The sequence below is a fragment of the Myotis daubentonii genome, chromosome 18 (assembly GCF_963259705.1).
Source record: "Myotis daubentonii chromosome 18, mMyoDau2.1, whole genome shotgun sequence".
Classification (NCBI taxonomy): domain Eukaryota; kingdom Metazoa; phylum Chordata; class Mammalia; order Chiroptera; family Vespertilionidae; genus Myotis; species Myotis daubentonii.
This window is the reverse complement of record NC_081857.1, coordinates 33,941,702-33,965,782: the sequence shown is the minus strand read 5'-3', so window position 1 is coordinate 33,965,782 and position 24,081 is coordinate 33,941,702. Positions and strand designations below refer to the sequence as shown.

General features: G+C 43.6%; 1 protein-coding gene across 3 annotated transcripts in view; it reads left to right on the top strand.

The window, feature by feature from the left end:
- WDR3 (WD repeat domain 3) overlaps window positions 1-22,080 on the top strand; it is a 30,916-nt gene extending 8,836 nt beyond the window's left edge. For all 3 annotated transcript variants that reach the window (XM_059673745.1, XM_059673747.1, XM_059673746.1), the window contains 22 exons: window positions 458-553; window positions 1,911-2,024; window positions 2,195-2,296; window positions 2,734-2,831; window positions 3,965-4,072; window positions 4,587-4,817; window positions 7,032-7,125; window positions 10,340-10,441; window positions 11,742-11,827; window positions 11,990-12,125; window positions 13,142-13,198; window positions 14,260-14,360; window positions 14,574-14,685; window positions 14,819-14,953; window positions 15,237-15,287; window positions 15,772-15,837; window positions 16,315-16,407; window positions 16,883-16,930; window positions 17,547-17,590; window positions 18,716-18,844; window positions 20,059-20,152; window positions 20,623-22,080. In XM_059673745.1, coding sequence (XP_059529728.1) covers window positions 458-553; window positions 1,911-2,024; window positions 2,195-2,296; window positions 2,734-2,831; window positions 3,965-4,072; window positions 4,587-4,817; window positions 7,032-7,125; window positions 10,340-10,441; window positions 11,742-11,827; window positions 11,990-12,125; window positions 13,142-13,198; window positions 14,260-14,360; window positions 14,574-14,685; window positions 14,819-14,953; window positions 15,237-15,287; window positions 15,772-15,837; window positions 16,315-16,407; window positions 16,883-16,930; window positions 17,547-17,590; window positions 18,716-18,844; window positions 20,059-20,152; window positions 20,623-20,778 — 2,253 coding nt within the window. In that variant the 3' untranslated portion in view covers window positions 20,779-22,080. The remainder of the gene's footprint in view (window positions 1-457; window positions 554-1,910; window positions 2,025-2,194; window positions 2,297-2,733; window positions 2,832-3,964; window positions 4,073-4,586; window positions 4,818-7,031; window positions 7,126-10,339; window positions 10,442-11,741; window positions 11,828-11,989; window positions 12,126-13,141; window positions 13,199-14,259; window positions 14,361-14,573; window positions 14,686-14,818; window positions 14,954-15,236; window positions 15,288-15,771; window positions 15,838-16,314; window positions 16,408-16,882; window positions 16,931-17,546; window positions 17,591-18,715; window positions 18,845-20,058; window positions 20,153-20,622) is intronic.
- The last annotated feature ends 2,001 nt before the right edge of the window (window positions 22,081-24,081 follow it).

Below are 24,081 nucleotides of genomic sequence, written 5' to 3'. Positions count from 1 at the left end.
GCTTTCAAAAGCATATACTGGGAGTAAATGAGGAAAAGCGAGTTAGATCTCTGGTGATTGATTTGCAATAGTACTGCTATTTTTATTGTTTAGTTCTTGGGTATTTGAGGCTGAGTATTATGCAGCAGATATGAATGGAGCTCAGCTCCTTTTATTTGTGAGGCAAGGGAGTATCAGACTTAAAAATCTTCATTAGCGTGGACTCTTATTAGGATTTATGTTGAACACTGTTCTCTAAAGATAGCAAACTGATTTTAGAGAGAGAAAAGTTATCAGACAATTTTGCCATAGGCCATTTTTTCTTTCTAACAGTGGAATTTCTCACAATCCATGTTGACAGAATTACCTTAATATTGGACTTTGCAAATGCACTACAGTGTACTGAAGCTCTTGGAGTATCACATCGTACATCCTAGGGTCTTATAAGTTGTATTATTGGAATCTCTTTATACTCTAGGTGTGGGGGTTGGTTCTGGTGTCAGAAGAAAAGCGACTCATCACGGGGGCTTCGGACAGTGAGCTGAGGGCCTGGGACATAGCCTATCTGCAAGAGGTAATTCCTTTTTCTCATTATGTGCCTGTCGTGTTTCACCGATTTTAGGGGCTCATTGACTAAAAATCAGATGTAATTACTGAGTGCTTCACACAGTGTCACATAGTTCTAAAGGAATGCTATCACATTGATAACCTGCAATTTCTAAACAAGTTTTCTTCATTCTGTGCTCCATTGCCCTCATGGGTTCAGGCTTGGAAGGATAGCTTCAGGCGTCTATCTTCTGGTCATGCTAATGTTTTAGTTTGTGGGGTTCTTAGCCTAATATTCCTGGACCCTCAGTGTCCATGGGTAGACTTGAGAATATCAGTGACTCTTTCCCCTCAAACAAAAGTCTGTAAAGTTTGTGTGTTTCTAAATATGTATATTCTGAGATCTATAACTTTTTCTCAGATCCTCCCGAGATTTTGTGAGGAAAAGATTCTGGTTTACTGGTAGCGGAGTTCAGTGTGTGGTGTGTCCAGCAGCCACTTCGATAGGTTCTACATTAGTAGGCGAGGGCTTAGCTTTTCTTTATTTAAAGGGGAAAGTATAACCTCTCTTGCAATGCTTTTGCAATTCTTAATGCCAGTTTGAATCTTTCCCTCTAGAACAGTGGTTCTCAACCTGTGGGTCGCGACCCTTTTGGCGGTCGAACGACCCTTTCACAGGGGTCGCCTAAGACTATCCTGCATATCAGATATTTACATTACAATTCATAACAGTAGCAACATTACAGTTATGAAGTAGCAACGAAAATAATTTTATGGTTGGGTCACAACATGAGGAACTGTATTTAAAGGGCCAGAAGGTTGAGAACCACTGCTCTAGAATATGGTAGATCTTTTACCTAAGAACAGTGGTTCTCAACCTTCCTAATGCTGCGACCCTTTAATACAGTGCCTCATGTTGTGGTGACCCCCAATTTTATTGCTACAAATCGAACATAATTAAAGCATAGTGATTAATCACAAAAACTATGTAATTATATGTTTTCCAATGGTCTTAGGCAACCCCTGTGAAAGGGTCTTTTGATCCCCCCCCCAAGGGGGTCGCGACCCACAGGTTGAGAACCGCTGACCTAAGAAGGTTTTATGGTTAATGAAACGTCAGTCATCATTTTATCACCTTGTTACTAAATAATAGTTCTCATACTCTGGAAGTTACTGGAGATAGGATAGCCAATAATGTTTTGTATGCATTTGTTATAGTCAGTCTTTAATATATCCTGGTAAATGTCCTGCCACTGAAGAGGTTTGATCAGAGAGATCACTGAGTGGAGGGTACTAGTGGCCATCAGGACAGGTTCCTAAGTCATTAGGGTTAAGAGTCATTTCCTAGAACATATTATTTCATAGTTTCCATTTTTGTAAAACAGATTAAAGATCTAGAAGAACCAGAGCCCAAGAAAATCAGGGGGTCGTCCCCTGGAATACAGGACACGTGTGAAGCAGAGGATGGTGCCCTTGAGGTGGACGAGGCTCCTGAGGATGTAAGGCATTTCTGTTTCTGGTCTCTGATTGAGCTGAGTGGTGGGGAAAGTGAAAATTGTTATTGAGTTTGTAATTCTTGGCATTGTTTTAGGGAATGTCTTTGTTATCTGCATTTCTTAGTCGTCTTTTCAAAGGTTAACCTTCCTCTTCCCTGTTGCTCCTCCTGCAGCGCATCCTCACCTGCAGAAAAGCTGGTTCCATCCTGCGGGAAGGAAGGGACAGAGTCGTGAACCTCTCGACTGACAGGACAGGCAGGATGCTTGCTTGCCATGTGAGTTCCAGTCTCAGGAGAAAGTCACAAGGACTAGGCGTTCCTTTCAGAGGCCTGTTCTTTCAGAGTCTGTGTGAAGATGAGTTTTCCTTTGGTCATGCTAAAAGTCATGATGATACTGTGTGGACCTATAATCCGAGCTTCTGTCAGCCACCACATTAATAATGGCTGTTATGTTCTTACGAGCAGCCATTTATTACATGCTTGCTTTCCTAAGCAGTCTCAAAGCATTAACTCTTACGTAGTCTTCAGAGCAGTGCTCTGAGTAGGAGGTGGTGTTCCCCCTTCACAGATGAGACAGTGAACCCAGAGAGATTAAGTTGTCCAAGGTGATACAACTAATAAGGGAAGAAAAGGAAATGGGTTTAGTTCTTACTGAGAAAAAGCTAGCTGACAAATTGCCCATCCTGGACTCAGTCAGCCTTTTGTCTTTCTAGGGAACGGATTCTGTGCTGGAAGTGTTCTGCATCCTCTCCAGAGAGGAGATTCAGAAGAAAATGGATAAGAAGATGAAGAAGGCCAGAAAGAAAGCCAGGTGTGTTTCCTTATACTTACTAATAGTCAGGTATCCTGGTGGGCCCACATAACCCATAGAAAAACTGGGTTAAGGAAATATTTACTCTATTTTCAGTTACTGTTAAAAGCTAGATGTTGAGGCATGCTGGTAGTCCAAGTTTACATTTCTACTGTTGAGTACAGCTTTTTAACTCTTGCATTTCAATCTTGAACTCAGAGCAACACAGAGCTAGACAGATTTTTAAAAATCACTTCTAAATGACTTAAATTCCCAGAGAGCAGCCCTGTGTCTTCAGTGACAGCAGCCTGTACAGAAGGAAGCCGGTTGCATGATGCTCACCTGTGGGACTGTGAGAAGGAAGGCTGGTTGGACAGTCATGTAATTGAAGTCTGGAGGCTGTATAACCCTGAAATAGGACATTATAGTCATAGAAATTGGTTCCTCAATGGTTGAAACTTACCACGTCTCAAAGAAATAAAAACTCATCTGATTTGACAACTCTTTTGAGATCTCTGGCTTACTTAACATGATTGGATTGATTTTTTAAAAAAATCCAGGTTAACGAATTTTCTAAAATGTCCTGAAGTTAGAAAAATTTACCAGATACATTTCAGTGGAATAGTTCAAATTACAGAGACTTGTCCTAGGAAATTGTATGGGCTCTTGCATTCAGAGCTCTCACCCCTCTTCTTCCCCTCCCCCCCCCCCCATTTTTTTAGAAATCTATTTTTATTGATTTCGGAGAGGAAGGGAAAGGGATATAGAAACATCAGTGATAAGAGAGAATCATTGGTTGGCTGCCTCCTACATGCCCCCCACTGGGGATCGAGCCTGCAACCTGGGCATGTGCCCTTGACCGGAATCGAACCCAGACCCTTTAGCCTGCATGCTGATGCTGTATCCACTAAGCCAAACCAGCTAGGGCGAGCCCATTTTTTGAGAGAGCCCCTTAAATGCAGTAATACTTTACATTTGTGACGCTGCAATGCAGAGCATTTCTCCATCCACTACATTTGTAGTTCTCACAGTCATCCTGTATGGTTATGTGCCTCTCCCAAGATCACACAGGCCATGAGTCTCAGAGCCAGAACTTGACTCAACTAGTAGCAAAGCTGCTGGAAAAGTGGTAGCATGAGTTTGTTTCCCTCTAGATTAAACTCTGGCAAAGGGGAGGAGGAAGACCTTGAAGTCAGTGTTGAAATGACTCTGCAAGATGAAATCCAGCGGGTGACGAACATCAAAACATCTGCCAAAATCAAGTGAGTACGCGTGCAGTGTGTGGAGTATCTGAGGAGTTCCTGCGGTGTTGTAGGAACAGCGAGCAGCAGCGTTGTATTGACTTAGTTATGCAGTTTGTTAGCGGCCTGTACGAATTGTGTATTTGGAGACGTGATCGTGGGATGCCTGTGTCACACTCAGCTCCTGCTCCCTCATAGTGGGCACACTTACTCATCATGTCATTTTAGTTTTGCCTTTTATCTATTTACTATTCTTTCCTGCTGCCAATTTTAAAAAAAAATGTATCCCTCATATGCCGAAAGGATTTGAGGTCACTTACAAAAGATACACAAGAACAACATATATGCCAGGTCCCGTGATTAAGCCCAGATTTCTTAAAGCTTATACTCAACTAGTATCCAATACTGAGTTCTCTTACATGTAAAATTCTTAACACTTGTTCACACTCATCTAGATTGAGGACGCTGCAAAGCCTTTGTCCTAGAAAAAGTTAACTGTGGGAGCTGAGACGTTTATGAATATTTCCACATGCAGATCCTTTGACCTGATCCTCTCACCTCAAGGGGAGTTAAAGGCTGTCTTCCTGCTGCAGAACAACTTGGTGGAATTATATTCACTGAACCCATCAGCGCCTGCACCTCAGCCTGTGAGGACGAGCAGGGTCACCCTCGGGGGCCATCGCAGTGACGTGCGGACTTTGTCCTTCAGCTCAGACAATATCGCTGTCCTTTCCGCGGCAGCCGACTCCATTAAGATTTGGAACAGGTTTGTGAAATGATCTTTCAGTAGCTTTATCCAGCAGTGTTTTCTTCCCTTTGAATAGTTTTTAATACTCTTCATGGTTAGTTATTAGTTTCTTAAGGCCTTAAAGACAGTTCCATCCAAATGTATCTTCAGTGTTTTTTGAGCGTATATCTGTGGGGTTTAGGAAAAGTGGCCTTTTTGTTCCATGCAAAAAAAATTCAAACTTGTTTCAAGTATGAAAGCTACTAGCTTCATGCTGGAGAGAAACAAACATACTGCCTACTTCTTAAATTCAGGTAGGCTCTTCGTACTGTCCAGTAATGCCACTTTACTGCTTCACTCCTCACTTTGCTGGGTGACTCTTTCACACCTTTTCTCAAGCACCTTTAAGCTGGTGACCTTGCTTCCTACTTCACTGGAAAAGTGGAAACTTCTAGAAAACGTTCATATGCCCCCATTACACCTGCCACACTCAGAACGTCTTCATCTTATCCAGGTTTCTGCCCTTCCTCACAGTGCTGTGTTAGGGCTTCTAACAAAATTAATCATTTGTGTGTGAGAGTGTTTCTCATCTTCCTCGAAGATTTCCTCCTGCATCATCAGTTTCTCTTTCCATTGGCTATTCCATCAGCATACAGATGGGTTGGACTATCTCCCATCTTAAAAGAAGTAATAGCCCAGTCTCATGCTCCTCTCTGTTCAGCTCCCCATCTGCCTGCTCGTCTCCATGCTGTCTGCATCTGTCTCCGTGAGGCTTTACCCCCACCGTGCCGCCAAAGCCGCTCTTGTCACCACATCAGACATCTTGTTTCTAAACCCAGCAACCTATGAGCTGCAGTTGACACTCTCTCTCTGAATTGATCACTTTCTCTTTGAAACACTTTCTTTGATTTTTATTACTTCCTCTCCTGGCTGTTTTTTGTTAGTCTTTTCTGGATCCTTCTTACCTTTCGTGTTGGAATGCTTCACGGGGGAGTCCTTGGACCTTTTCTGTGTCAACTCACTCTGTGTGACCTCCAGTCACACCTTTCTCTGTGCTGGTGCCTTAGCCTCTCCCTCCCCATCAGGCCCATTTATCCAAATGCTTTGTTTGTGTTACCACTTGGATGTCTAGTAAGCATCTCAAATTTTTATATATCCCGAACCAGACTTGTGATCTTCATTTCTTCAACAATTTTCCCACCCGCTTCTTAGAGACTTCCCCATCTTAGTACATAATTTCTTCCTTCCAGTTGTTCTGGCCCCAAATCCTTGCGGCCATTCTTGATTCTCATTACCCATGTCCAGTTCATTAGTAAATTCTTTACCTTCAAAATGTACCCAAATCCAACCACCTCATCACCTGCCCTGCCTGCACCCGATTCATACCATCATCTCTCCTCTGGACTGTTGAAATAGCTTCCTGGCTGGTCCCCCCGTAATCCATTCTCAACACAGCAGTCTGTGTGGGAGTTATGTCACTTCCAGTAGCTCCATCTCACTCCAACTTGAAACCAAAGCCCTTCCAGACCTCATCTCTCACTGCTGCCCCGTCTGCTCCCCTGGAGCCTCACTGGCTTTTTTGTTCTCCCTTCAACACAAGAACATGCCTGTGTCATGGCTTCTGTGCTCCCTGTTCTTTCTGCCTGGGACCACCTTCCCCTTTCTCCGTCTTCTCATCAAAGGGCAGTCCTGCTGCCCTCCCCCACCCTTGCACTCTGCACACATACAGGCCCCCCACCCCCAGCTTTGTGTTTCTCCATAGCACCTGCTACCACCTGTACCAGGTAGACCAACATTTATCTGTCTCATTCCTAAAGAATGCTAAGCTTTATGAGATCCTGGCGCTCAGTAAATGTTTGATGAATGAAGTGGGCATTTGATATATATTTGTTGAATGGATGAATGTTTATGGTCCAATAAATGAACTTATAGGGATAGATAGAAATAAGCTAATTTGACTTGCAATCCTGAGCTCATTTCCGTGTAGTGGCAGGTGGGGTCTCTGAGCCAGCAGATGCTTTTTCTGCCTGCTGTTGTCTAATCTCTGCTCCTCAAGACGAGGAGGCTCCTGCAATGAAAACAAGCTTTCTCCCTTGACTACAATTGGGTCTGAGCGAGGGTTCTTCGGGCTTTGTCCTCTCTCACGTTGATTGCTTTGTGTGGCTAAGTGTGCATTGAACACACACCCTGACCTCTAAGGTGGGGAGGCAGGTTCTCTTCAAAAACATTTATGTTCCACCTTCTCTCTCACAGGTCTACACTGCAGTGTATCCGCACAATGACCTGCGAATATGCGCTTTGCTCATTCTTTGTACCTGGTGATAGGCAGGTGGTCATCGGAACAAAGGTAAATTGGGATTTGTTTTTCTTGGATTTTGGTGTCTATCCTACTCAGTATTCGAAAGGTGTTTGAGAAACCTGGCTTCTTTTTTAGCATAGTGGAAGTGTGTTAGAGCTGGATAACATGAGGGTGTTCATTGTCCCTGTTTTGAGGGTTTTGCTTTGTTTAAGGAATCAAACCTTATGTCAGTTATGTGGAAGACAAAGTCACGCCCTGAGATAACTGTCACTAACATTTTGGTGGTCAGGCTTTTGTGCATCTTTTTGAGCACATATGTGATTGTGATTTGAGAAGGCTAATGATAAATACATTAAGTACCTAGCTTCCTGCTTGGCAGATAGAAGCTTCAGTAAAAACCTGACCAAGGCCTCATTCCCAGCTGCTCATCAGATTGGGGGATACCATGTGGGAATGAGCAGATGTGGATTTGGAGTCAGAATCTCTCCCTTAAGAAATGGGTAATTTGGAGCAAGTCCCATAATTTCTCTTAGGGAAGATATCCCTAAGAAGTCCCTTATGTCTATAATGGGATCATGAGGCTTGCTTCTGACAGCTTTCCCCCCAGATGAACCTCGGTTTGAATCCCACCCAGCCCTTCCACTCACTGGCTATGAGGCCTTTGGGCAAGTTACTTAACCCTGTAAGCCTTGGTTTTCTCATGCAAAAGTTAACAATACCATCTTCTGGAATAAGAGAAGGAGTTTCACTTAAGACACAAGAGAAATATGCTATAAAAAATGGAATCTTGCCAAAACCGGTTTGGCTCAGTGGATAGAGCGTCGGCCTGCGGACTGAAAGGTCCCAGGTTCGATTCCGGTCAAGGGCATGTACCTGGGTTGCGGGCACATCCCCCAGTAGGGGGTGTGCAGGAGGCAGCTGATCGATGTTTCTCTCTCATCGATGTTTCTAGCTCTCTATCTCTCTCCCTTCCTCTCTGTAAAAAATCAATAAAATATATTAAAAAAAAAAAAAAAAAAATGGAATCTTAAGATAATCAAGAGTCTTCTTAGCAATTAAAAAATATGAAAACAGAAGTGAAACACTAAGTAGAATGGAAGTCTTCTAGAAAGTAGAGCAAGCCATAGCTTTGTAGCTGGTATTTTGGCTTTTAAACACTCGCCCCTTCCACCCCCACCCCAGTCTCCACCTCCCACCCCCAGACTATTCTAAGTGCAAATGGACAAGAGCTTAAATTTTAAATCCTAATTTAGAGCCACATTAATTCCTTGCTTAAAACTCTCCAACAAACTCCCCTCACATTTAGAAGAAAATTCCCACACTTTACCATGGCCTGTGAGGTCCTACATGATCTGGTGGGTAGCCTTCTCACCAACGGCAGCTCCAGCCATACCTGCTGTGTTTCATCTCACCAAACTTGCTTCTGCCTCAGGGCCTTTGCATCTGCTGGTCCCCCTGCTTGTAAAGCTCTTGTCTCCGATCTTTGCAGAACTCGTTTCTTAATTTCAAGTCTCCGAGAAGCCAAGTAGTCTCTGATCTCCCAACTTAAGCCACCTGCAATTTCTTTCTGCCTTATGCCAAGAATTGTCACCTGCTGGGCCTTTATCCTGCTTTTTTTTCTCATAAAATGTATCACTATCAGAAGTTATATTATACTAGAGGCCCGGTGCACAAATCCATTCATGGGTGGTGTCCCACAGCCCCGCCCCAATCGGTGCGATTGGGCTGGGCTGATTGGGCCGGGCCAGGCGGGGGTAGGGGCCAAGGGCAGTTGGCTGGCTGACCCCACCCCCTGGTCAAGCTCCCAGTCGAACTCTGGGTCAAGGGGACAATTTGCATATTAGCCTTTTTATTATATAGCATGTTTATGCATGTGCTCTTCTTTGTTTGGTTGATTGATCCAGACTATAAACTCCACAAACACTGGAACTTTGTCTTGTTCACTGTTGAATCCTAAACTCCTTACATGGTACTGGTACAGAGTAAGCATGAAATAGATATTTGTTCAATAATTAATGCAGGGTTATATTGGATGGTAAAAACAATCACGCAGCTACAATGACTGTTTTTATAGAATGCCTGGGTTTTCAATCTGCAAGATAATAAAGGAAACATTTGTACAAAGAAAAAAAAAATAATGTAAATAACCTGGCTCACAGCATGCTACTAATAAGAGCTGGTACCTTAAATAGCAATGATGAGTAGGAGTGAGAATAAATGGAGTAAGGTCTGTGTAATGTTTTGAAAAGTTCTTTGCAAGTGTTTGTCATTTTTATCTCCATAAACCAGGGCCATGTGTGTATGAGTATTTTATTAGAAAACCTGTAACACAGTGGATATCCTTTGCCCAGCACACAGTGACAAATAAGCTGGAGAGATCGTGGAGTCATTGTCAGGGAAAGAGCATTACATTCAATTAAAAGTCTCCCTCACTTTTCATTCTTCTAACAAATATTTCATCTGCCATTTGCTGTTGAGAGACAATTTTGCAAATGGCTTTCAAGGCTACCTGTATGACTAAAATACACCCCCTAGCCTAGCCTCTATGCTAGGCAGATAATGTACATTATCTCACTGAATCCCCACAACAGTGTAGAAAGGTGGGCTTTTACAGATTTAAAAAACGGGCCCATGAAGATGACTTCACCAACAGTCACTGAGTTGGAAAGAGGCAGCCCTGGGACTCCAGTCTCCACCTCATGCTCTTCCCACTGGGCGTGCAGAAGCTCAGAGCAGATTTTGCTGCTGTGTGTGGTCCCTGTTGGCACTGTGGCCGTGGCTTACACAGGATCCTGAGCAAGCATGGCCGATGTTTTCTAAGCTGCTACGATGTTTTTAGGTTCATTGCTCATCCTAGCATGGTAGGTAGATTGTCAGTGTAGGGTAGAGAGGAAACCAAGGCCAGATGGGGAAGGGTTGGTTAGCCAGTTACCACAGACATAGTCCACTTACAGGACTGATTCCAGGTTTGCCATGTGCTGTTAGGGTTATTCTGATTGGCCTGTGGCCATGATGTTTATCTTTTGAAGATGGGAACCAATGAAAGTGGCAGGAGTACTACAGGAATAGCCACCCTGCCAGGGTTAACTCCGCACGTCAGCAGGGGTTTCATTGCGTTGATTTGGGTAGGAGTACAAGCATGGGGTGGAGCCCATTTCCGAGCAGTGCCGCAGTGTGGCTGCTTGGCGGTGAAGTCTTTCCTGCCCGCGCAGGCAGGGGTAGTGGGTGTGCTCCTCAGCTGTGCTCGTTCTGTCGCCCACAGACGGGACGCCTGCAACTGTATGACTTGGCCTCGGGGACGCTGCTGGAGACCGTGGATGCCCATGACGGGGCTCTGTGGTCCATGTCTCTCTCTCCAGACCAGGTAACGTACAGATGTTCACATCTGGACTTCAGGACTCTGCCGCATCTCCCATCTCTTCCGTCAGGTTTCACTGCTGCCTAATAGATTTCTCTCAGGGTTTCTTTAAAGAAAGCATGTTTAGTCTAATCTTTCGATTTCCTGTGTGATGTTCTACATGTCATTGTGAAATGAGTCCTTGTTCAGCTGCTCTCAGTCATCAGTGACATGTCATCACGTTCCTTACCTTCATGGTTTTCTGCCAGTACTTTATGATACTTCTTAAGACAGTTCCTTGGGCAGCGCAGTGCAGAGGGTAGAGCAGGCTCTCCTCCCCTCTTAGTCCATTCATCTGTGACTACGTCTAGTGCTTTAGCAGATAAGTTGGCCCTTACGAGTCATTCGCGGTGGGCTTCCTTCAGAGGCGTCACCCTCCATGAGGTGCAGTGGCTCAGAACATTGTGAGGTATTATTTTAAAATACCTTAAGAGATTGTGTCCCGTTCATTTGCATATTCTGAATGGTGGTGAACCTTCATTCATTGAATGTAGACATTTTTGGAAAACACTGAATCTGGATTTTAGAGTGGGTAGTGCTGTTGGAGTTAGAATGCAGCAGCAGCATGTAAATTTTAAATGGTTAACCAGCTTGCATTTGTACCATGGTCTATCTCTTCCAAAATATTTTCACATCCATTATGCAGGTTGTTATTTTTGCAATGACTTTGTAAACTAGGTGGTCTTTATCACCATGGCAACAGTAAGCGTCTGTAAAGTTGTTTCCTGTTACAAATCTCTGAATTGGCCGACCAGATGCTTGAAATTGTTTCTACCTCTGTGTTGTGGACACTACACCAGCTCTGCAATGTGACGAGGCTAATTGTCTTGATATTGGGAAGCGATTTTAACATTTTAAGCAGAGATATTGTAGGGATACATTTATGCTCTTAGATGAATACTGTGAACAAACTTATTTAGGTGATCCAGTCTGTTTATCTGTGGAACTGCTTTACTACTTAGTAGCAGATTCCTTAGACTGTCGCCTTCTCAGGTGGAGTACAAGCCCCCACCGCCCACTGCGTCTTTCCTCCTGATGCCGAACGGAAGTATAACTAGGACTTTCCACTAGTTGTCCTCTGTCATTTGTGTCACTAGGAATTCTCAAATACGGTCTGAAGCAGCAGCCCCTAAAGAGAGTGAAGGAGTTAGAAACCACATTTAGTTCTCATCTCATGCCATTGAAGACAAATGGTCTTTATACTATTTTGGTATCTCATCCAGGTTTCTGTGCTAAAATTCTAATTGGGGTGTCATTTGGTTTTCAGCGTGGCTTTGTGACAGGTGGTGCAGATAAGTCTGTCAAGTTCTGGGATTTTGAGTTGGTGAAAGATGAAAATAGTACCCAGAAGAGGTGAGTAGACATTTTTTATTTTCCTCCATTTCTTGGACTGAAAGTGGGGACTCACTGAATGGACTTTTGAGTATTTCTGTTGAGCTCCAGAGTTTTTTGGCACTTTCGTCTGCCTTTGTAAGGTACTCAATGTTTTTTTCTGGATGATTTCTGTGATGCTAGGCTTTCTGTGAAGCAAACCCGAACCCTGCAGCTGGATGAAGAAGTTCTGAGTGTCAGGTACTCACCCCATCAGAACCTGTTGGCTGTGTCTTTGCTGGACTGCACTGTGAAGATTTTCTATGTCGACACCTTAAAGGTACCGTGGTCATGCCTTTCTTCCTTTCTGACTGGCCTGGGTGGAGATCGTAAAGAAGTGGCCTTGTGCCCTGACCAGTTTGGCTCGGTGGATAGAGCATCAGCCTGCGGACTGAAGGGTCCCAGGTTCGATTCTGGTCAAGGGCATGCACCTTGGTTGCGGGCATATCCCTAGTAAGGGGGTGTGCAGGAGGCAGCTGATTGATGTTTCTCTCTCATCAATGTTTCTAACTATCCCTCTCTCTTCCTCTCTCTGAAAAATCAATATAATATATATATATTTTAAAAAATGTGGCCTGTGCCCGGCCAGTGTTGCTCAGTGGTTGAGCGTTGACCTATGAACCAGGAGGTCATGGTTCTATTCCCAGTCAGGGCACATACCTGGGTGGCAGGCTCGAGCCCCAGTGGGAGGCGTGCAGGAGGCAACCAATCAATGACTTTCTCGCATCATTGATGTTTATCTCCTCCCTTCCTCTCTGAAATCAATAAAAATATATTTTAAAAAAGAAAAAGAAGTGGCCTTGAGTGCCCAGCAGGAGCATATTTCTAAAAACTTGTATGTGGATCAAACATTGTAGGTGCCCTAGGAAAGCCAAAAGAATTTTAGAAGAGTCTTTGTGTTGCTTTAACAATACAGTTTACTGGGCCCTACCCGCAGAGCCCTACCCGCAGGGTTGGTGGGACTGCGTTGAACCTGGGAATGGTGTGAAGTAAGTGCCCCGGGGTCTCCAGCTGAGCAATCCAGAGACCGTATCTGCTGTGTGCAAGGGAGGCAGGAGGCAGGAGGCTTCCGGGCCTCGCGCTCCACTGGGCTGCCCTGTCCTTGGCAAGGGCATGCTGGGTATGAAGCGAGACGGGTGTGGCTGCCAGCAGGGGTTTGCTTTTGAGAATAAACACATAAAGTGACCCAGACAGTGTTAGCATTGGATTTTGAAGTTATATTTTAGATTAACATAATAAATCATGCCTGTATTTTATAGACAAACATGAATTATTTATATTCTTTTTTATGTTTAGTTTTTTCTCTCACTGTATGGACACAAACTGCCTGTTATATGCATGGACATCTCTTATGTAAGTAAAATTTAAATAGTATCTCAGTAACAAGTTATTTTTCTAAAGCATTTTCTTAGTTCTTGGCTTGATAGGTCATTTTAGAATATTTATTTTTTCATTCTGTTGTATATCTCCCCCCGACCCAAAAGCAAAATAATATATATTATAATCATTTTACATATATATATATATATATATATATATATATATATATATATATATATGTGTGTGTGTGTATGTATGTATGATACTTAATGTTTTCAGAACATTTTCACAAATTAATCCTCATAACTAGCTCCCTGTTGTGGATTCCTCAAATAATATTTTGTGTAAAATTCTATAATTGATAGAGCACCCTAACATAGGAAAGACTTTAAAAAGGCACCCCCTTTGCTTTGAAAGCAGGTAAGGAAGATGGGCCTTAGCTTTCTTATGTGGATATCCAGGTATTTTCCACTCTGTAAACTTAGTCTCTTGACCAAAATCCTATCTGCAATGTCTAGTTGTGAGTAGGGGTGGTGATATATACTTAAAAACAACATCCAGTCGATATGAAAGGCGTGGGCCTGTGCTTGAGTGATCAGCGAGTTAACAGAACAAGTTGGTGCTGAAAAAGATTTCCGATTTTCTTGTTAACAGCCATTTGAACTAGGCATTGAAATAGGAAGAGGAGAGAGAAATGTGATAAGGAACATGGGACAAAAGGCGAGGTCCCAACATTCTAGTAGATTCTTCTCTCGTTCTTTCCTTCTCTCTCCCTCTCCCTCTCTTCGCCCAAATTCTGTAGCAGATTAGAGGTTCTTTTTCCTACCTACTTAACAGGTCAATAGACAATCCATCAAGGCACAACACGGCCCTGTAGCCGTGCAGAAACATTGAAGCTTTTGCTTGACAAGCTTTTAAGTAGGTTTGCGGATAAAGGCAAAGTAGGTGCTCTTGGTGGAGAAATGGGGGTGCTTTCTTAGCATTGATTTTCATGTTTTGGAGAGAATGGGTTAAGTGTTCTGGTAGCTTGTCTTTCTCTACTTTTCAGAGTCGGATAATCAAGTGAAGCGATGTGTTTCCTCTCTTCCTCATAGGACGGAGCACTGATAGCAACCGGCTCTGCCGACAGAAATGTGAAAATCTGGGGTTTGGACTTCGGGGACTGCCACAAGTCTCTCTTTGCACACGACGACAGGTGGGCGCAGTCTTTTCAGAGACTCCCTTTCAGTCACCTGTACCATCTCCCTTGAGCGTGTGTCTGTGTTTAGTGTCTCAGATCATCATACATTTAAAATTCTAAAGTATAAGTAAGAGACTCTAGAACGAGCTATTCAGAAGCTATTGATGTATGTAAGACTCTTATTAATGTGGACTTGGATGACATTTGAATACTCTTCTCGCCTTTCAGTGTGATGTACCTACAGTTTGTCCCCAAGTCTCACCTCTTCTTCACCGCCGGCAAAGACCGGAAGATCAAGCAGTGGGACGCGGACAACTTTGAGCACATACAGACTCTGGAGGTAACCCGCCTGCGTGCTGGCTCGGCACTGAAGTACTTCAAAGACTGGGTGCTGGCTCCCCTAATGTGAGCAGGTAGCCATCTGTGAGTAACATTCTGACTGCCGGTTGGGGGTTTGTTTTTCCTCTCTCCAGGGGCACCACCAGGAGATATGGTGCTTGGCTGTAAGCCCCAATGGAGACTATGTCGTGTCATCGTCCCATGACAAATCTCTGAGACTTTGGGAGAGAACAAGGGAGCCTCTTATTCTTGAGGAGGAGAGGGAAATGGTAAGGACTGGGGCCTGGTTACAAATGCGCTGGTGGGTGTCTGACACGCTATCCCCACCCAAGTTCTCTGTCTGGTTTAGGCACCCCTCAGGCAGTGCAAGTCCAAGGACGCCTGAGATGGGGCATGTTCCCACGACAACTGCCACCGTTCAGCAGCCGGGCAGAGGCGAGGCCACAGGGATTAGACATTAAAGCAGCAGCTCCTCGCCATCTCCTCCTCATTTCACTTTGCATAGAGACCATGTTTCTTCCTTCAGATTAATGTCTGTCTCTCTCTTGGCAGCAAAGGGAAGCAGAATATGAGGAGAGTGTGGCCAAAGAAGACCAGCCAGCAGTAAGTAAACTTGGGATCCTGGGGTTGTGCCTGTAATTATCTTATTGGAATTTAGCCTAATTTCAAGAATTTCTGAGGGAGTTACAACTGGGGCAGATGCTGAGGTCATCACCAGCTGAGGTGAAACAGATTATGCGTAGTCCTTTCAGTCAACTGTATTCTGGCTTTTTTTTTTTTTTTTTTTTTTTAGGAGACTTCAGGGAATTATTTCACTAGAACAAAATTTAAAATCGGGGAAAATTGAGAAGCTGGATGTTATTTTAAAACATTTGTAGAGAAAAATATTCTTATGATAATACATGTAAAATACTCAACATGGTGTCTGGCCCTTTCTCAGTCCTCAGTGAGTGTAGCTGATGACCAATGTTGTTATTCTGAAACCATAGTGCCTGTTCTTTTAGGGATAGTAGGTTAACTTACTGGCTCATTGGCTCTTTAATGCTTGTCGACAGTATTGTTCAAGGATCTCTCTGTTTTCTGGCAGGTTCCAGGGGAGACTCAAGGAGAAAATTACTTTACTGGAAAGAAAACTATTGAAACAGTCAAAGCAGTAAGTGGATATAGAATGTAATACCTCATTTTTTCATAGGATCTGGACTCTTTAGTAAAAGTCTTTATCAACCAAATAGTCTTTTGTGGCAAAAAAAAAAAAAAAAAAAAGATTAAATTTATAGGGAGATCAAAACCCATTTTCCTTCTTTGTAAGAAGGACAGGGGTTGCTGCACCTGTTTGCCTTCTAGAAAGGAAAGCTTGGTCTGAAAGTAGCACCTTCAGTAGACCTGTTCCTGGGGCTGCCCTACCCAGGTGTCCACCTCCATTCTTACCGGAAGCCAGGACACCTAGTCCCTCCCTAGAAATAAAAAGAACCAAGGATGCCTTTGCATGCAGTTTGCCACTCTGTTGGCACATCTTTATTAAACTGGGTCAAGCACTTTGGTGGTTTTCCCATCGGGCCCTCCGGGTGCAGTGTTCTGGGATGAAGGAGTGTGTCGTGGTGACTTCTGTCCTTTGTCCTCGTCTGTGTAGGCTGAGAGGATCATGGAGGCAGTTGAACTATACCGAGAAGAAACTGCAAAAATGAAAGAACACAAAGCCATCTGTAAAGCTGCAGGGAAAGAGGTAAGAGAGCCCCTGACGGTACGCTCTGGGAGACATTTATAGGTAGAGAATTCCTGAGAGGAAAACCATTGTTCAGGACTTACTAACTCAGGTCAGGACATGAGAGAAATGTAGTAGAATTCGTTCTCATTCAAACAGAAAGAGCGAATTGAGGAAGTGGGGGGTGGGGGAAGCTTGGTCTTAATAAACGGGAAGGAGAGCAAAGTGAGATTATTGTACTGAGTAGACACTCACACTCCTACTTTGGTTCGGAGGCAGGGTGACCATGTCAGATTTCTGGTGAAACCTGTTGCCCAAACTCACTCGTAAGCACTATCGAAACTGAAAGGCCTGATGGTTCTTTACACTCACTCTTTCTGTTTGAGGGTCGGTCTTGTCTCTTTTTAAAATGTAAAATACTAGTACCTCCCTGTCCGTGACAAGCACTTTCAAAGTCTCATTTTTTTAATGACTGGATTTAATAATTTCTTCACAGGTTCCTCTCCCCACCAACCCCATCCTGATGGCTTACGGCAATATCTCTGTGAGTACGTCTGAGTTTCCTCTTGGTCAGTCAGAGGTGAGGGAGGAGGTAATACTATGTCATTAAAAATCCCTCCTGAAGGGTGGTGTCCTCTATTACTTTGAATTTGTAAAGGACCAATTTAGTGTAACTTCCAGGTCATCCTTTTTGGTTGGGCTGCCCTGGCATTCTTAGTTTTCTAGTGCTTATTCATGTTTCGTGTCCAAAGCCCTCTGAAGATTCTGTTCATCTAAATGAACTTTGAAATTAAAGGTGTGGGAGGAGAAGTTAGCATCAATCAGATAGAGAGAGAGGGAGAGTAATGTGCAGAGCAACTACCAACAGTCTCCAGTTCCTTAGAACGTGACTTTCATGTCTCATTCCTCCCAACAGTCTTGTGAACGTCAGGGCATCTTCTTTTACAGACAGGAAACTGGCCTGACGTAGAGCTACAGGTGACGTAGTTGGTAAGTGGCAGAGCTGGATCGTGAGCCCAGAGCTCACTAACACTGGGTCCATGCACGTCTTGCCACTTCAGTACGCTGTCTCGTGAGAGAGGATCCTGGATTTTAGGAAATTAGAGATTCAGTAGAAACCAGTCAAGACTGTCACTAATGCCTTTGTCCTTCCTTTGTAGCCTTCAGCTTACGTGTTGGAGATTTTTAAAGGAATCAAGTCAAGGTGCGTCTCAGTGCAGTTATTATCACTGGTCAGCTAACATTTATTGAGTGTGTATCTAAACATGAGATAAGGAGAAATTATAATTGATCCAGCATCCTTATAGGGTTAACTGTGTCAAATTTTTGAGGGAAAATTATTATAATGTTCTTTTTGAAGTAGAGGTAAGAGGCTCTACTTTTAAGGAGAAATGAAGGGTAGTATTACTTTATATTGTAGGTAATGAAATTATCTATATCAAGCATGTCAAACTCGCAGGCCACATGCTTCGTTTATTTGGCCTGTGTTAGCCTTTGAGTTTGACATGCTTGATCTCTGTAATTCAGTCATAGCAGCAGCTAACATTCTTTGTAGTGTGCTGCTTTGGCTTATTTCCTGTGCATGGACACAGTTAGAACCATCTTGCATACAGTTTTGTGTCTTTTGTCGTATATTTTTGGAATCATGTTTCTTATTTGTGATTTTCCTTTTGATTTTACTTGTGAGCTTGAGCTACAATATCTAAGTGTCTCTTAAAAGTAGCAAACAGGATCCTTCACTGGAGACATGTAACGGGAGCTTAGATTCATGGAGGTGCAGTGCGTTCCTAGGTGGGAAGAGTCTGTGTTTTAAAGGTTTTTTCTTTAACGTACAGTTTTGTGATTCCATTTGAAATCCTCTTGGAATTGCTGAAATGATGCTAGAATTAGTTCAAGAAAAGTAAAACAAATGAAATCAGAGCAACAAGGGGGAGCTATTCCCCTAGATTTAAAAACGTACAAACAAAAACCTGTTAATTGGCAACATTTAAATAGTACAGGGTTGTTGTCAGAATCAATTGATCATCAAAACAGACTCAGAAGGCCTCAAACAGACTATTATAAGGACTCAATAAAGATGGAATAGTCAACAATAGGCTTTGGAGAAATTGGTTTCTAGAAGAATAAAAAGTTAGAGTCTCCTGCTGTGCCATGGACCAAAATGCATCCAATAGATTAAAGTGTTAAATATAAAAAACAAAACATTGAAAAGAGAACCATCTAGAATATTGAATTTCACTCTAAATGGGTAAGGTCTGTTCAGTAAAAGCAGTAGGAAAAACAGCGGAGGAAGCTTTAAGATGGCTGCGCTGACACGCTTTCTCCTCAGTGAGCTGGAGGAGTCCCTGCTGGTGCTGCCTTTCTCCTACGTCCCGGACATCCTGAGACTCTTCAGTGAGTTCATCCAGCTGGGCTCCGACGTGGAACTTCTGTGTAGGTGCCTCTTCTTCCTCCTCAGGTAACTCCTTTTCCAGGATAGACCCTGTCTTCTCAGCACAGCTGCTCCAGGGGAACCTTCGCTGAAGCTGTCACCACTTTGGGATGAAGAAACCGATGCTTGGGCTTCAGGGACTGTCACAGAACCTCAGTGCGGCCTGGCGTGAATTACCCCTTGTCCTTGAGAAGAGTCAGAATCAGTTTTGCCCTTAAAACAAGTACTATGAGGTTAACGGTGCTCAGGAATGCTTCGTCAGGCGCCAGTCTCCAGGCTGCAGTCCGACAGCCTGGGTCTGAGCAGTTTGCCTCATTTGTAAGTTTAATGGTTTTGCCTTGTCCTCCTAACAGCCTTTTCAGGAATAGTGGATTATTTTCCAGGTCTGTAGAGGTACAGATGCAACAGGAGGGCACATATAAAAGAAACTAAATCGGGAAATAGGTTCATTAGATTATATTGTCAAACATGAAGAGTTCTTATTCATATGTAATTGAGAGGACTATTTACAAAGGCTTAAGAATGTATTACTCTATCTCCCACTCTCTGCCCCTCTGTTTCAAGCTGATAGAACAGAGAACATGAAGAGACAAATTGGACATTCCTTAAAATGCTGTTAGGAGGACAAAAACTAGTCAGCCAATACCAAGTAGTTCAAAGAAACAGGTATGTTTAGTGAAGTTGGTGAATTGGTCTGTTTTCATGATTCTTAGCCCTCCATCCTTTTTCTATTTGGATGTTAGCGAAAGAAGACTATCTTTACATTGTTCTGTTGCCATATTTAGAATTTGGGGCAAATTGTAAGGACTTAACAGTATTACTAATAATTTCTTGTTGCTGTGGCATATGAGCTGTTGAATCAGGATTACTCTTCCTAAAAGAAACACCCTGAATGCCAGCATATCCGAGGGCTGTGGGTGGGTACCAGTTACCTCACAGTAGAGATGGCAGGTCCCAGTCGAAGGCGAGGGTGAGTGGGGTTGAAGGAGCCTGTGCTCATCAAGGTGTCTGGGTCCTCCAGGTCTGCGTTTGAACCTGTGATAGGGTCTGGCACCGTGTCTTTAAACTGTTATCAGATAGAACTGAGTAGTGGGGAAGAAAGTCCTTTCCCCTTTTTACTAGAAACGTCTCTATTCCCATGATGTCATAACAAGTGTTTTTGCTTTGCTATTTGTGGGAGGGGTAAGTAGAGCCAGCCCACTACCTCTCTTCAAAATATGGCTGTTTTCTTTTTCTATTAGGATTCACTTTGGGCAGATCACTAGCAACCAAATGCTTGTGCCAGTGATCGAAAAATTAAAGGAAACAACTATTTCGAAAGTCAGCCAAGTCCGGGTAAGTATGTTTTAGAGCTACAGCAGTGAGGGGGGAGACCCGAGTGCAGGGGTCCTCAAACTTTTTAAACAGGGGGCCAGTTCACTGTCCCTCAGACCATTGGAGGGCCGGACTATAGTTTAAAAACTATGAACAAATTCCTATGCACACTGCACATACCTTATTTTGAAGTAAAAAAAAAAACAAAACGGGAACAAATACAATATTTGTATTTGTATTTGCATGTGGCCCGCGGGCCGCAGTTTGAGGACCCCTGCCCTAGTGTGTGACTTAGAAGGAGCCCGGGGCGCTGTGCCCGTCTTGGGGGGTATTGGCCAGACGTGATCTGTATTTGAGGTTAGCTTGGCGGTGGAGCTGGTGGGAATAGGAACATAGGGCCTGAGGCTTACTGGCCCCTGACTCACATAAGCTGATTCTTAAGGTACTGAGCTCACGTGAGACAAGTTTCTCCTTTCTGTCTTCTACCTCAGGATGTTATCGGCTTCAACCTGGCGGGTCTTAACTATCTCAAGAGGGAGTGCGAGGCAAAAAGTGAAGTTATGTTTTTCGCTGATGCAACCAGCCACTTGGAAGAGAAGAAGAGGAAGAGGAAAAAGAGGGAGAAGCTGATTTTAACACTGACCTAGAACTGAAATGTGGTGCTTTTTCTGCTTTTAAAAAGGACTTCTGAACTACGCAGCATTAGAGGCCAAGTCAGCTTACAAGGAGCCAAGTAAGAGCTTACCGTGCTGCCGAGGTTCCCAGGATGTGGCCCTGCTTTGCCTGTGGGCTCCATTGCTTGGACTTGACTGATGAGTCGTTTAAAATCTTTTCTGTGCCTCGAAGGTTGGGCCTTTCAGGAGTTGGTCCCTTATAATCTAGCAGAAAGCAAAGACATTTTTTAACGAGGTGTGTGTTTCCCTAGAGTTAACATTTCAAGAGTATCTCATTTCTGCCCTGGCAGATTTGTGACCCTGCGTTCTCCGGCTGAGACAGGTGCCCACAAATGCAGGGTCATGGAGAGCTGAAAGGACCATGGAAATGACCTAGAGTGGCCTCCTTAAACTAACTTACAGATTGATTCTGTATATAGAAATATCCTACTTTCGAACTGCTTATCCTTCTCTTAATTAATTAGTTGTTTCTAACTAAAGTGCAGTCGAGCTGAGACGCCTGGCTGGCTTCTGGGTGATTAGTGCCCTGTATGTATAATGTGTGTCTACATGCAGGGAGTTGGGACTGTTTTAGGAAAAGAAAATGACAAATGGCCTTTCATCAGAGCTTTGACTTGGTTGAACTCTTGAGTCACAGAAGTAGATTTTACACTTCTTTTTTGGGGAATGGGGATTTCTCATTGCCCTTATTACTGACTGTTGGACTTAAACAGATGCCTTATGGAGCCTGCTTAGGCAGGTGACTAGAAGATCGCGACTGCTGCCAGCAGGTGCTGACGTCACAGGAGGCTGGGATGGGTGTGGGTCATCTTATCTGTTCAACTTTGCATTTTTATTCAAATTTTATCTCTTCGAGAAACACACTGTCATTTACGTGGCACTGTCCTTGCTGTATTCTAATATGTACATGTCTAAGTTGTGTCATTTACATGTTTCATCTTTAAAAAAAAAAAAATCAGAGAGGTTATATTTATCTTCCCAGGGCTGGAAAGCATGGGAATTGCCCAGTTTTCTAACTTTCTACTAAAGAAATATGTGTAAGTAGAAAGTTCATAACTACTTACAAATATATTGTGTGTGTGTATATGTATAGTGTGTAAGAGCTGAATACTTATTTTTATATCAGAATGTTTTATGATGTAATACTAAATTATAGGCAGAGGCCTTCCCCTGCATTTGAAGAGCAGGTTTCCATTTATATGTATTTTGGGGGGATAAAAAATAATGAAATTTATAAAACTAGCGCCATAAAGTTGCTTTGATAATTTAAGATCATTTATATGTTTGTACTGATTATCTTCGATCTGCTGCCTCCTGTGCACACCTGACGGGGGATTGAACCTAAAACCTGAATATGTGCCCTGACCAGGAATCGAATGAGGGACCTTTCAGTGCATGGGTCAACACTCAGTCAGCTGAGCCACACAAGCCAGGGCCATATAAATTTTAGAATCAGCTTATAAATACCAAATACCTGCTGGAATTTTGGAGTGTATTAGATCTTTTGACCAGTTTGGAAAGAATTGACATCTAAACCATATTGAGTCTTCCAACCCACAAGAAGTTTTATCTATTTAGTTCTTTAATTTTCTCAAAATAGTGTTCTGTGATTTTCAGTGTACTGATCTTGCACCTGTTTTTTTCTGATAAGAATGCAGTATTAGAATTGGTCAAAGGAAGATACATAAATGACCAAAAGCCCATGAAAAGATGCTTGCCTCAGTCCTCAGGGAAACAAATGAATACTACAGTGAGTTACCATCTCATCCATTACCATGGCTAAGGTAACCTGAAAAGTCCACATGTGCTGAGGATGTACAGCAACTAGAGGTCTCCTCTTATGGTATGGACAATGGTACAAGCACTTGGAAAAGCTGAATCACAAACATACCAGTCATGAATAGCCCCTCTACTCCCAAGTATTTATAGTATATGCTCACAACAATCTGTAATTGAATATCCATTAATAGCTTTATTCATAACAGCCAAAACCTGGGAACTACTCAGGTGTCTATTAAAAGGTGAATATACACTGAGTGGCCAGATTATTATGACCACCCCATCAGTACTTTATTGACACTTCCAATGATGGGGCGGTTGTAGTAATCTGGCCACTCAGTGTATATACAGGCACAACACACCCATACAAAGGAATACTACTCCGCAATAAGAAGGCATGTATTAATATGCATGTAGTAAGATGGATGGATTTTAAAATCATGCTATCGAAGAGTCATCTAACTACAGCCCCTAGTAGAAAGGTAACATACCGAGGACACTATACTTATGTGACAAAGACCAGCTTTGTCAGTGAGGACATCAAAACCGCCCTGGCCGGTTGCTGGGTGGTTAAGAGTGTCGGCCTGTGAATCTTGATTCCTGGTCAAGGGCATGTACCTAGGTTGCAGGTTCCTGGCCCCTGTCCGGGTGTGTGCAGGAGGCAACCAATGGATGTGTCTCTCTCCCCCTCCTGTCTCCCACTCTCCCTAAAAATCAGTGTAAAAATACCCTCAGGTGAGGGTTGAAAAAAATAAATGCTACGTGAGGGAATGTAGACACGAAAGAATGCAGTTCCATTTATATAAAATTAAAAATGCAAACCCATCTAGAATGAGCGTGCTGACTCCCTCCAACACTCTAGGAGCTAAGCGGGCACTTGGAGAACCCTGAGGAAATGGGGTTCGGGGTGGGGGGGAAACAGGGTGGCAGACATAGAGTAGGTTGGGCTGCGATGTTCTGTGGGAATCAGGAGAGGTTGTAGTTGGAGTGAGGGTCATGGGGTAAAAGAAAAGGTGGGTGTGAATAATTATCCTGGTCCCATCAGTGTTGAGCCGCGGTTTGCCCTGCCCCCCGCCCCCCATCAGCTCGAGTCCCAGGAAAAGCAGAGGAACCCTGCCATCCTGCAGGAGGATATACCGGCGCTCTCCTGTCTCTGAGCCACAGTTCGCTGCTGTTTGGGGCATCCAGGGGAAGCTGGGCAGAAAAGCTGCACACCCTCATTTCAAAGGTGAAACTCAGACATGCACTCACAACTGGTTTTCAGATCTAGGGAATCTGGTTCTTTGCTGTTTCCTTTGAAACGTCCGGGTTTCCTGCTGGGCCAAGGTGGTCTGTGGTGAGCAGGCCCTGCCCCCAGGGCCAGGTGTGCGCCTGGCTCCGTGTTTCTTTCAGGTCTCACTCGTGACCTACCTGCAGGGACATGGAACCGTCCCAGCTCTGGGCGCCTTTCCCTTTCCCGGGTCAGCTGGGTGCTTATTTCAAGTGAACCTCAGACCA